Genomic DNA, 14,719 nt, shown 5'->3' on the forward strand with positions numbered 1-14,719 from the left:
ACCCAGAGCATTCCCATAGGGATAGTTACTGCACTACAGTGCGCCACACCCAGAGCATTCCCATAGGGATAGTTACTGCACTACAGTGTGCCACACCCAGAGCATTCCCATAGGGATAGTTACTGCACTACAGTGCGCCACACCCAGAGCATTCCCATAGGGATAGTTACTGCACAACAATGTGCCACACCCAGAGCATTCCCATAGGGATAGTTACTGCACTACAGTGTGCCACACCCAGCGCATTCCCACAGGGATAGTTACTGCACTACAGTGTGCCACACCCAGCATTCCCACAGGGATAGTTACTGCACTACAGTGTGCCACACCCAGCATTCCCAAAGGAAGATGAAACTACAGTGTGCCACACCCAGAGCATTCCCATTTTTGTGCATGGAAGTTGCAAACTGCATACACAAAACTGGAAAACAAAATGAAAATAAAACAGATTTGGTTAACGATTATTTTTCCTTCCATTTTGAAACCACACTAAAAAAAAAAAACAGCCTACTTCACTGCATTTTTTAAAACAAACGCGCATCTCTAAGAGTTACGCCATCAGCAGCAGAAGATGATGTGTAAATTCATGAGCAGTACCACAGGAATACAAATCCTTAGCACCCTAAATAGAGTACTTCAGGTTTGCTGCTCCCTACTAGTGCACAGCCAGACAAGAGCTGGAAAACCTGCAGCCAACTGGACATTGTGTGGCCAAGCAAGCCAGGAGGTATGGACGAGACAGCCGGATGTCCTGGGGGCAGATCGAGATAGCACAACTTATGCAGTTATCTTAATGGGATAAGTGCCTAGATAGAGCCTCATCCAGGTGAGATAAGCCACTGGCAGGGTTTAACTTATCCGGCTAAGCAGCAGCTTGCACGCGGATGTTCTGCGGCACACCTGTGAATATCGGGCCTATGGTTACTAGCACGGGAACGGAAACGTTTTTCTCACCTGCCTGCCCACTCTGTTATTGTGCAGTCTCATTCTGGCATGAATATCCCGGAACGTTTCCCTGGAATCCAGAAAACTCTTGGAAAAGCGCTCTCCATACTCCACGTCAGGGCTGCAGCCGCCCCACTCCCAGGAGTCCTGCGGGCCGGGGACCTCGGCTGGCACCTGCTCCATCACGCCGTGCACCATGCCCTTGCCCCGGTTCATGGCTTCCAGCTGAAGTCGGTGCAGCTTCACCCGGAAGGCCTCTTCATCCCCTCTCCTCGTCTCGTCACAGCCACAAGCACTCAGCTTGCCCATGGAGCAGGCGTTGGAGACGGCGTGGACCACTCCTGCTGCAGCGATCGCGTAGGCAAAGGCGCTCTCACGGAAACCTGTAAGAGATGAAAGGAGGCTGAGATACAGCTCTGCCAGGCCTAGCAAGTCTCCCTCGTTAAAAAGCCATCCACTCACTCCTCTCATCCCTGACCTCACACATTGCAGTGGAGTCTCACTCACTCCTCTCATCCCTGACCTCACACACTGCAGTGGAGTCTCACTCACTCCTCCCATCCCTGACCTCACACACTGCAGTGGAGTCTCACTCACTCCTCCCATCCCTGACCTCACACACTGCAGTGGAGTCTCACTCACTCCTCCCATCCCTGACCTCACACACTGCAGTGGAGTCTCACTCACTCCTCCCATCCCTGAGCTCACACACTGCAGTGGAGTCTCACTCACTCCTCCCATCCCTGACCTCACACATTGCAGTGGAGTCTCACTCACTCCTCTCATCCCTGACCTCACACACTGCAGTGGAGTCTCACTCACTCCTCCCATCCCTGAGCTCACACACTGCAGTGGAGTCTCACTCACTCCTCCCATCCCTGACCTCACACATTGCGGTGGAGTCTCACTCACTCCTCCCATCCCTGACCTCACACAGTGCGGTGGAGTCTCACTCACTCCTCCCATCCCTGACCTCACACACTGCGGTGGAGTCTCACTCACTCCTCCCATCCCTGACCTCACACACTGCGGTGGAGTCTCACTCACTCCTCCCATCCCTGACCTCACACACTGCAGTGGAGTCTCACTCACTCCTCCCATCCCTGACCTCACACACTGCAGTGGAGTCTCACTCACTCCTCCCATCCCTGACCGCACACAGTGCAGTGGAGTCTCACTCACTCCTCCCATCCCTGACCTCTCACACTGCAGTGGAGTCTCACTCACTCCTCCCATCCCTGACTCACACATTGCAGTGGAGTCTCACTCACTCCTCCCATCCCTGACCTCACATACTGCAGTGGAGTCTCACTCACTCCTCCCATCCCTGACCTCACACACTGCAGTGGAGTCTCACTCACTCCTCCCATCCCTGACCTCACACACTGCAGTGGAGTCTCACTCACTCCTCCCATCCCTGACCTCACACACTGCAATGGAGTCTCACTCACTCCTCCCATCCCTGTCCTCACACACTGCAGTGGAGTCTCACTCACTCCTCCCATCCCTGACCTCACACATTGCAGTGGAGTCTCACTCACTCCTCCCATCCCTGACCTCACACACTGCAGTGGAGTCTCACTCACTCCTCCCATCCCTGACCTCACACATTGCAGTGGAGTCTCACTCACTCCTCCCATCCCTGACCTCACACACTGCAGTGGAGTCTCACTCACTCCTCCCATCCCTGACCTCACACACTGCAGTGGAGTCTCACTCACTCCTCCCATCCCTGACCTCACACACTGCAGTGGAGTCTCACTCACTCCTCCCATCCCTGACCTCACACACTGCAGTGGAGTCTCACTCACTCCTCCCATCCCTGTCCTCACACACTGCAGTGGAGTCTCACTCACTCCTCCCATCCCTGACCTCACACATTGCAGTGGAGTCTCACTCACTCCTCCCATCCCTGACCTCACACACTGCCGTGGAGTCTCACTCACTCCTCCCATCCCTGACCTCACACATTGCAGTGGAGTCTCACTCACTCCTCCCATCCCTGACCTCACACACTGCAGTGGAGTCTCACTCACTCCTCCCATCCCTGACCTCACACACTGCAGTGGAGTCTCACTCACTCCTCCCATCCCTGTCCTCACACACTGCAGTGGAGTCTCACTCACTCCTCCCATCCCTGACCTCACACATTGCAGTGGAGTCTCACTCACTCCTCCCATCCCTGACCTCACACACTGCAGTGGAGTCTCACTCACTCCTCCCATCCCTGACCTCACACATTGCAGTGGAGTCTCACTCACTCCTCCCATCCCTGACCTCACACACTGCAGTGGAGTCTCACTCACTCCTCCCATCCCTGACCTCACACACTGCAGTGGAGTCTCACTCACTCCTCCCATCCCTGACCTTTCATGCCGTTCTGGAGTCTCACTCACTCCTCCCATCCATGACCTTTCATGCCGTTCTGGAGTCTCACTGATTTCAGAATTACTCAACTCCAAATTCTCATTCTAATGTAATCCATTTTCCAGAAAACACACAGGGCCAAACCCCCAAACCCCACAGAGCACAATTATAGAAAAGAAACTTCTGTGGCATAAAATGTAAACAAACTGAACAAGCAATAGCACCGAAATCCAGAGCTTAAAGCGCGAAGAGCAGGATGTCCACCATCACAGCACCGTTCTCATGCGCTACTGAGAAATTACTCCTATAACCCCCTAAAATAAACAGCGGAAGATTTAACACCTCCCCCCCCCCCCTTCAGTCACGGCCATGCATCGGCTTTCTCTCCCTAAATAAGGGCCGCACGGGGCCAGTTGCTGGTGCAGACGTTCGGCAGCAGAGCTACGGAGGACCACACACACACACACTCTCACTCACACAGACAGACACACACACACACACATATACACACACATACTCTCACATACACACACACACATATACACACACACACAGACACTCACACACACAGACACTCACACACACAGACACACACTCACACTCACACACATTCACACTCACACACACTCACACACATACACATACACACACTCCTAACAAAGCTGAATCCCTCTTCCTTGCACCATTGTCTCATCCACGCATTGAGACTCTGGAGCTCTGCCTGCCTCTGGGGACCTGCGCGTGGAACAGGGAGCATTTCAGAGAATGCCACCCTGGAGGTTCTGGATTTAAGCTTTCTACCTAAGAGCCTAAATTTGGCTTCCAGATAAAAGCAGCTTACATGATGAGTGAGGACTGGGAAGAAGAGGGTATGGGAAAGTGAGAGAAGAGAAGTAAGAAGGAGCTGCAGAATGAAGGAATTGGTAAGTAAATTTTAAGCAGAAACAGAAGGGGAGCCAACGGAGTGATTTAGACCTGCTGGTGTATGACTGGAGGAGCCACATGCTCCTCGCTATTTCCATTACAGTTCCAGTCTCGGTTCAGTCCCTACTTCCCCACCATGAAAAGCAGATTCATAATTCTCACGCGCCTTTCCTTGAAGGCATGGGGGCAAGCGGCGCGACTCTCACCACACGCGCAGCTCGCATTGTACATAAATCTTGAGATTTGTTTTGGGAGGGGTTTTTTTGTTTTTAATGTTTTCTACCCTCAGCAGTCTTTGCCGCCCCCATTCCTGTTTGAGCAGCTCAGGTAACCCCTCTGCCCTGGCGCACCGGCGCACCTTCAGACCTGACCAGGCGGTGCCACACCACTGCCTGGATGCTCGGATCCGGGCCAGCACCCGGACTCTGCGCTCTCAGGCCCCGGCAGCAACACGAAACAGCAGCTGTGGCTCTTACGCTCGCAGAAACTCCTTTCCGAGGACCTGCGCAAGCGCGCACGCGCCCCCGGAGCGCGCTAATTAATGGGCAGCGTGCAGGGCATGGAGATTGCCAAGCCCCCATCTTCTGCGGCTCGCACATTACATACGGCATCCCCCCCCCCATCTTAGGAGTCCTTCCAGCCTCCGTCCCGAGCCCCGGGCTGAGCGAGATGGGAGCGCGTGAACGCGACTCACTAAGGTTAACTGCCCGAGCCGGCTGCATGCAGCACACCGACTTCTCCCAGTCCACGGTGACAGGTTCACGAGTGTCCCAGTCCCTCACCCCCACCCTTTGATTTAAACTTTGGAGGAGAGGCTGGTGGGGCTTCCGGTGTCGATCCTTCCGCACGGCTGCACTGCCTGCTCTCCGTGGAGGCTGGCGGGACCCACAACATCTTTCTCATCGTAGGGAGGTGAAAAGGTTGGGGAAACGCTTCGGAAACCCTTGCTGGCCCCCCCAGAGCTAAAGGGTCACTTTCTCCGAGACGCTGCTTGGCTGAAAGTCTAACGCACAAAAACATCCGTAAATGCAGACATCTGAGCAGCTTCCAAAATACTTCAGTGGAAACAAACAGCTTGCGGTGCCCCAGTTTCCGGAGGGAGACTGCGGTCCTGCCCTGGGTTTCTGAACCCGTCCCCCTACCCCTGAGCCATTCAAGCACGCACGGCGCAGGCGCCAGATGTGAGAAGCAGGACCGCAGGTCCCACAATGCACTGGAATATAAAGCTCCCTGCAGAAACCGACTCACTAAACTTGGCAAGAAAACAAAAACGGAGGATGCAACCTGTGCTGGGACCCCATTACGTCTCCTCGCTGAGGGCCAGCGCCTCTGAAAGTCCTTCTGCAGGCAGGAATCTCGCACTGCTCCCGGGGCTGCGGCTGTGTGAAGGCCCCGATGCAGGCACAAAGCGCACGGCATCTCCTGCAGAGCCCCCCCCCATGGATGGATTAAGGGTTCCCCTTGGGGCCCTGGTGTTACCCTGACCATGGGCCCCCCCCCCCTTCTGAGCCGGTACAGGTCGTCCTCTGACCCTGGGATCCACCCCCGGCCCCTGTCCCCATCCCTCCGCAGCTCCGCGCTCGCACGCAGGGAAGGTTGCAGGATCTCCGCACCGAGAGCCACGGAGGCGTGAGGGGCCCTCCTGTGCGGCCCCCAGCTGGCAGAACTTATATTCCTTGCCTGGGCTGAGGCAGGAGCCTGCAGGGACAAATGATCTGCAGCTTCCAGGCCTGGCTCCAGCAGCTTTCCCCCCCTGTCTTTCCCCTGGCAACTCCTGCTTACAGTACGCAGCACGTGGAGCCGTCTCAGGCAGGATGTGGTTCACCTTCAAACACTCGTGCAAGAATTGTGGAAGGGAAAAACCAACAACAACAACATCAAAATTATTATTAGAAGGGATAATTCCTTCCCAATTGAGCTGTAACGACACCAGGAGGCTTCCGATGACAGATAAACCGAGGCACTGAAAGCAGAATAGTTTATAAAAGCCTTTAAAATGTGTTTGTGCAGGTGTCTTTCAGCATCTGGAGGCCCAATGCTGTTTGGTAAATGCTTGTGCAATGTCAGGTGTCCATTCCCCCTCAAAGGAAGTGCAGTCAGCAAATGTTAAACACGGCTCTCCTGGGCTACAATGCGGAAGGTCCCTGGTCCGATCCCCCCTGGCGAGCCGGGGCTGGGAGTGCTGCAGAGGTGGTGTTCCTAGCCCCGCTGGGAGGGAGGGGAGAGGGAGTCGTGGGCATCGATAAAGGTGACACCTAGTGGCCATATCTAAAGCACATGATGCATGGCTACCAACATCAGGGCTGTGGCTAGGAACAGTGAGAAGAAGGGAGTGAGGATCTATTAACATCGGGGCAAAATGAAGACTCAGAAACCAGACCCCAGCCCTGGTCCCAACTGAGCTGGAAGAAAAAGGAGAAAGGAGGAACATCTGGGTCAACCCCACATCCTCAAACAAGTGTTAAATAACCAAAGGCTGACCAAAAGAGGACCCAAACTCAGCAAATACACAGCCCCAAATCGACAGTGAGAATCCCTACGCCTAGCTTTGATAAAGCTGCAAACATAACACAACATAACACAAATTGTACCCAACAGTGTACAATTGATAACCATGATACACAATAGGCCCAAGTGTGTACACCTGATAACCATGGTACAGAACACACCCAACAGTATATACTGTACCTAATAACCCTGACACAATGTACACCTGATAACCATGGTACAGAACACACCCAACAGTATATACTGTACCTAATAACCCTGACACAATGTACACCTGATAACCACGATACAGAACACACCCAACAGTATATACTGTACCTAATAACCCTGACACAATGTACACCTGATAACCACGATACAGAACACACCCAACAGTATATACTGTACCTAATAACCTTGACACAATGTACACCTGATAACCATGGTACAGAACACACCCAACAGCATATACTGTACCTAATAACCCTGACACAATGTACACCTGATAACCACGGTACAGAACACACCCAACAGCATATACTGTACCTAATAACCCTGACACAATGTACACCTGATAAACATGGTACAGAACACACCCAACAGTATATACTGTACCTAATAACCCTGACATAATGTACCCCTGATAACCACGGTACAGAACACACCCAACAGTATATACTGTACCTAATAACCCTGACACAATGTACACCTGATAACCACAATACAGAACACACCCAACAGCATATACTGTACCTAATAACCCTGACACAATGTACACCTGATAACCACAATACAGAACACACCCAACAGTATATACTGTACCTAATAACCCTGACACAATGTACACCTGATAACCACGGTACAGAACACACCCAACAGCATATACTGTACCTAATAACCCTGACACAATGTACACCTGATAACCACGATACAGAACACACCCAACAGCATATACTGTACCTAATAACCCTGACACAATGTACACCTGATAAACATTGTACAGAACACACCCAACAGCATATACTGTACCTAATAACCCTGACACAATGTACACCTGATAAACATTGTACAGAACACACCCAACAGCATATACTGTACCTAATAATCCTGACACAATGTACACCTGATAAACATTGTACAGAACACACCCAACAGCATATACTGTACCTAATAATCCTGACACAATGTACACCTGATAAACATTGTACAGAACACACCCAACAGCATATACTGTACCTAATAACCCTGACACAATGTACACCTGATAACCACGATACAGAACACACCCAACAGTATATATTGGATAATCATGATCCGGTATATACCTAACTGACAGAATAATAATTTAGCAGAGTATATGAGAGCAGAAAAGAACTATACAAGATCCCTTGTTTAATTCATACACAGCACCCTTCCCTGATATCTTACAACCAACAACCTCCTGCATGACCCTGCTGGACTCTTTATAGTTGTAGCTTTAGTCACATGATTGCATATGTAACAATTGTCAATAATAATCACATCAAACATCATATTACGTTTCTAAAAGCAGCGGTCAGGACCCTATTCTTATTGTTGATTCTACATAGTCTCATTTCCGTTGATTCCCATTAGTCCTATGCAGCTTGCCAGACAAACCCAGCGGTGGTCCACCTGCCAGGCAGACCTGGTCAAGCCCTTAATTTGCAGCCTGCTAGACCAATTGGGAATGTACCCTTTTTATTTTCACTCTTGTTCTCAAGTTGTAGCCTGCTGGTACCAGCCCGATCCACCCCCCCATGGCTTGTGGTGTCACTAGGTCATGCTTCTATCTTCACTGTTTTGCACTAATACTATGACATCTTGAAGTCTGTTACTGATTTAACCTCCACCACCTTCTCCAGAATTGCTTCCATGTATCCACCACCACCAGCAAGAATATTTCCTGACATTGCTTCTGAGTCTTCTCCTTTGGAGCCTAACATGATGCCTTGTTCTAATCTAGAGCTTCCTATACATTCAGGTACATTGCTACCTTTTAGGTATGTAAACATCTATCATATCTCCCCTATGTCCCCTCTTGACCAGGGTATGCATGTTTAGTTCATTTAAAGGTTTAGGCATAAACGTTTGCATGCATATTAATGCCCTCTTGTGCATACTAAAAACAGTGAGCTATGGAGGAAGACATTACCATGCATATTAAAGGTATCCTACAAGACATTAGGATGAGCACCCTAAAATTGTGTCCACACATGCAAATGAAAGAACCTCATATATAAATGAGGGTAGCCTGTGTTTGGTAAACAATGTGGCTATGCTTGCCTGCCACACCATTTATCAAGTGCTCGCTAACTGCACGCTATTTAATACTTGCCTCATACTGGTGTTCATAAGTTAACATGATCCGGTTACTTTCCGGGGGCCCTTTCTGTGTGCTTTGAGGCACTGGCAGATTCTGTGGTGCTGCCGCCATTGCGGTACCTACATGGCAAGGTGATCATAGAGGTGGGAATGGGTAGATGCCGATGTCTTTCTGTCAGGGTGGCCAGAGTCCCCTTGCAGGTTTCCTCCTGTCCCCAAACAGGGCTTCTCTGATCGTTCTATAAATCGCACTCATCTCGAGCGCTCTGCTCTCCCTTTCCCTCCTCTCCTGGAGTGTACTAGCTCTCCCCCTTCTTCCATCTGCATGGATATGGAACGCCTACGTGCCAGGCCAGCAGGAGGAGTCAGGAGGTAAAGAGAACTGAGCGCGCTCAGATTTAGTGCGTTCCTGTTACTTAGCGTGTCCCCAAGAAGCAGCACGTTCCCATTGCTGAGCCAGTGCACTTTCGGGTTTGCATGCGTGAGAACAGCGGGAGTTGCCGCCTAACTCTCTTTCCTTCCCATCCTGACCACGCTCCCCGGCTCTTTCAGTTTCTTCCTTCTGCTCCTCTTTCCCAGATCCTGGGCACTTTCTGAATGCTCTTACTTTTTCGGCTACCTGCTTTGAAAACCCTAGCAGTCTCGTTTTCCTCTTACGCTTAATAACAATAGCACATTCTATACCTGACAGAAAGTGTACACCTGACAGAAAACTTAGACCTGACAACCACGGCACAGTGTACACCTGACAGAAAACTTAGACCTGACAACCACGGCACAGTGTACACCTGATGAAAAAGTGCACACCTCACAACCATGGCACAGTGTATGCCTGACAGAAAGTGCACACCTGAGAACAAGGGCACAGTGTATGCCTGTACTCATTCCTCTTTCCGAAGACGGGACCCCTGTGGTCTTCATATAGAACAGCACCATTGGATAATTGGCATCACAATCTACAAAGAATCTAGTTTCCTCCAGGGCCCTCATGACTACCTAGAACGCTGTTCTACAGTCATAAAAAAAACCATACCAGCTGTGGCAGAAGCCCCAGCGTGTCCTTGTTCCCGGCTGCTGAGAACCACCCGAGCCCACCTGGCATCTGGAGGGCTGCCCAGCTCCATGCTACAGCACACCTGAAAGGCACCCGACCTATACGTTTATCTGCCTCTCCTGGGAGTTCTCGCACTGAACTGGACTTGCTACTTATTTGTCGAGCCCTGCTATTCCCTAGTCCAGCCACGGGACCAGCTCTGCCCTGGCCGCCTGCCCTGAGGAAGCCGCCGTCTATCTTTCAAATCTCTGCGGTGAAGGGAGCCCTGTGCCTGTCACCTGTGAATTCTAGCCTTGAAATAAACCCTGCTTTGATCCGCACATAACCTTTAACTTCAACTAAATCTTGCTTGGAACCTGACGGTATCAGTGAAAGAAATAGATGAAATCTGAAGAAAGATGGAGCAAAATTTAACTAGGATTGAGTCAAATCCAACCATGATAAAGCCACAAACTCAACCACAGTGCAACCAAACCCCTTCGTTATGAAGTCCAAATTCAACCGCAAAAGCACCCAAAACTCAACCATATCGACTCGCTTTCTGATTCTGGACAGACGCGGTGAAAGCAAGCGGCACCGCTCCACGATAAAATATTTGTGCCGCTCTAGGCCAAGGGTTACACCATTATCATCCACGGGAACATTTTACAGCTCAGATAATCGTGTAGAAAAGTTTACACCGGATCCACACGCACAAACCCAGGGTATAAGTATGCACAAATGCAATTTTGCAGGTATTTTTACGCATACCAGAAAGAGACGTCCTGGGGACGGGGAGTGCACACGATTTATGTTTTCGATTTGCAAAATACTGCACGTAAACACCCGAGCACAGGTACATCTTCTCCCTAGCACGTGTAACATGCACACAGGTCAGCACTGGCTTCTTGCACACCTGCACGTTGTCAGAGCGGATTTCTGCTGCGTATAAATGCCCTTTGAAAATTCCAGCTAAAGTCTGCGGACTCTGCGGGCTGTTTGAGAGTTGCACTCCCCGTGCAAGAGCAGGACCGAGCTGCACGGGGATGGAAGCAGTCTCCCGATGACATGAGGCTGACCGGAGCCGTCTGTGCACATCGTACCCTCAGGTCGAGAGCTCGCCCCTCCGTCTCTCCCCAACATCAGCCTTTTCTAAATTAAACTGTAGGTGAACCCAGACTGGAAACCATCCAGAGGGTTAGCTTCAGCCCACAGATCAGAACTTGCCTTCCGAGGACTTGCTGCTGTTCCCCTTCAACAGAGGAATTCAGAGACTGCCCACAGGAAGCCGAAGCAATAAGGGCAGGGGCCAGGAGGATTTGGGTGGCTTTCTCGTGCAATGTCACCTTTGTTTGCTCGGTCTAAGGATGGCGCCTCATGGCATCGGTGGAAGAGGTGGCTGGGTGCGGCGGACACGCTGTAACCGAATGTCTCCCACAGAATTTACTGCCACGCCGCTCGTCTCTAAGTCACCCGAGGCCTGACACGGGCGCCTCCCGACGCAGCACATGCGAGTCACGGTCCGCGTCCGGGACTCTGTCGGAAGCCTCTTGGCTTCCTTGGAAAATAAAGACCGTTTACGCTTGAACCTGCTGGCAGGCTGAATTCTCTAACTCGCTGCTGAAAGAATTACCCAAGCAAGCTCCCGTCGACAGGCGAGGCGTTTCTAGAGGCTGCGAGGCCAATCCCAAGCGGGCTGGGAAGAATTTAGGGGGCAGGGAGCTCCACGACCCCCGTGAGAACGTGCAGTTTTAACCTTGGTGGCCCTGGCAGCAGCCACGTGGGAGAAGGACGGGGCTGCAGGCAGGCGTGGAAGATTAACCGGGCCTGCCCCTGCCGCTTCCGCCCTGGCCCAGGCTGCTCCCGTGCGGGGAGGGGGAGGAGGTCTCTCCCCCCACTCTCACTCTCCAGGCAGCCTCTGCACCTCTATAAACTGACGTTTGAAGCGACCACGGGGCAATTCCAGCTCCTTCTCAGAAAGAGCAGACAATAAAATCACAATCAACAGCACATCACATCACATCACATCACATCACAGCACAGCACAGCACATCACGCTCAGCGGTGATCCTTAGTAAATAACGTAAACAAGAATAACACAGGGATCCATCCCTTCCCATCCAGCTCTCATCAGGGACCCATCCAACGCAGCTTACCCCTCCCATCCAGCTCTCATCAGGGATCCATCCAACGCAGCTCACCCCTTCCCATCCAGCTCTCATCAGGGATCCATCCAACACAGCTCACCCCTCCCATCCAGCTCTCATCAGGGATCCATCCAACGCAGCTTACCCCTCCCATCCAGCTCTCATCAGGGATCCATCCAACGCAGCTTACCCCTCCCATCCAGCTCTCATCAGGGATCCATCCAACGCAGCTTACCCCTTCCCATCCAGCTCTCATCAGGGATCCATCCAATGCAGCTTACCCCTTCCCATCCAGCTCTCATCAGGGATCCATCTAACGCAGCTTTCCCATCCAGCTCTCATCAGGGATCCATCCAATTCAGCTTACCCCTTCCCATCCAGCTCTCATCAGGGATCCATCTAACGCAGCTTTCCCATCCAGCTCTCATCAGGGATCCATCCTACACCGTCTCTCTGCTTACCCCTTCCCATCTAGCTCTCATCAGGGATCCATCCTACACCGTCTCTCTGCTTACTCCTTCCCATCTAGCTCTCATCAGGAATCCATCCTCCACCGTATCTCTGCTTACTCCTTCCCATCCAGCTCTCATCAGGAATCCATCCTACACCGTCTCTCTGCTTATTCCTTCCGATCCAGCTCTCATCAGGGATCCATCCTACACCATCTCTCTGCTTACCCCTTCCCATCCAGCTCTCATCAGGGATCCATCCAATGCAGCTTACCCCTTCCCATCCAGCTCTCATCAGGGATCCATCCAACGCAGCTTACCCCTTCCCATCCAGCTCTCATCAGGGATCCATCCAACACAGCTTACCCCTTCCCATCCAGCTCTCATCAGGGATCCATCCAACACAGCTTACCCCTTCCCATCCAGCTCTCATCAAGGATCCATCCAACACAGCTTACCCCTTCCCATCCAGCTCTCATCAGGGATCCATCCAACACAGCTCACCACTTCCCATCCAGCTCTCATCAGGGATCCATCCTCCACCGTCTCTCTGCTTACTCCTTCCCATCCAGCTCTCATCAGGAATCCATCCTACACCGTCTCTCTGCTTATTCCTTCCCATCCAGCTCTCATCAGGGATCCATCCTACACCGTCTCTCTGCTTACTCCTTCCCATCCAGCTCTCATCAGGGATCCATCCTAAACACTGTCCCAATATTTCTACCCATCCAGTTCTAATCAGGGATCTATCCTACACAGTCTCTCTGCTTATTCCTTCATATCCAGCTCTCATCAGGGAACCATAATGTGGTCTCTCCCCATGTTTCTGCTCATCTAGTTCTCATCAGGGATCCATCTTACACAGCCATTCCCCATATGCCTGCTGGCCAGCTTTTATCAGGGATCCAATCTACATAGTCTTGCACCATACATCTGCCTGTCTAGCTCTCATCAGGAAACCATCCCACACAGCCTCACTTCTTACTCTCTCCCATCCAGGTCTCATCAGGAACTATTGAATGCAACCCCTTTCCTTACTGCTTTCAAACACTGTGGAATACTCTTTGGTGCAAGTTAGAAACATATTACTTTTTCTCCAGCTATCCCAAGTATCATGTTAAGAGAGTTCTGATCTTATTTACCTCCCCGATAAGTCTTAATTCTCCATCAAATAATGAATATATAGCTGCACAATATTTAGACTTGCTCTCCTCCTGCCTGCCACCATCATGTTTTACAGTCTCATTGTTATATATTCTCCAGTTCACTGACATCCTTTACAGAAATTCATGCAAACTGCTCACCATCACACTCCATTAAAGGATGCAATAAATATGCATCCATTATCAGAAGCAATTATTCACTCAGGGGCCGATGCAATAAAGTGCGCCCAGACTAGCGCACAGGTTTATGTGTGGTTTTATGCGCATTTTGGACGTGCTAGACTAGCACCCAATGCAATAAAGAAAGTAGCGCATCAAAAATGTGGACCCAAACAAATGCGTAGAAAATAGCGCTCATCGCATGTAAATTCCATGCAGATGAGGAAATCGCCGGGCTTTTTAATGCAGCAAATTTAACTCCAGTCCAGGCACTGGCTTAAGTCACACCTTGAGTCAAGGGCTCACGAGAAACTAAAAAAAAAAATACATCGGGCACCTAGAATTGTAATGGGCAGGCAAATAAATTGTTTTTTTCCCACTTCAAGCCGATTTTTCTCCTTGCTATTGTGCATGTATAAAAATAAAGGTATAATGAAATGGCTTGATGTAAAAAAAAAAAAAAAAATGATAGACGTACACTTTACTCACAAAACATTGACACGGAATAGCAAGGGGCAGGACGGACCTGAAGCGGGATAAAACGGATGTGCACCCACTGCAGATCTGGCGCCCCATGCATTTCAGTGCCAGGGACGTGCAATTTCCCCCTAGCGCACACTTTTTAATGCAGCGCCTCATTTTCATACCGCACGGGGCACCCTGGGAACGTGGCTGTGCATGCGTTAGGAAGACGAGTGCCCG

At 50.9% G+C, this 14,719-nt stretch overlaps 1 protein-coding gene across 3 annotated transcripts in view; it reads right to left on the reverse strand.

The window, feature by feature from the left end:
- The window catches only part of WNT10A (Wnt family member 10A), a 106,150-nt gene that overhangs the window by 49,334 nt on the left and 42,097 nt on the right, over positions 1-14,719 (reverse strand). For all 3 annotated transcript variants that reach the window (XM_029605032.1, XM_029605033.1, XM_029605031.1), the window contains exon 3: positions 955-1,328. In XM_029605032.1, coding sequence (XP_029460892.1) covers positions 955-1,328 — 374 coding nt within the window. The remainder of the gene's footprint in view (positions 1-954; positions 1,329-14,719) is intronic.

This window comes from Rhinatrema bivittatum, chromosome 6 (assembly GCF_901001135.1).
Source record: "Rhinatrema bivittatum chromosome 6, aRhiBiv1.1, whole genome shotgun sequence".
Lineage (NCBI taxonomy): Eukaryota > Metazoa > Chordata > Amphibia > Gymnophiona > Rhinatrematidae > Rhinatrema > Rhinatrema bivittatum.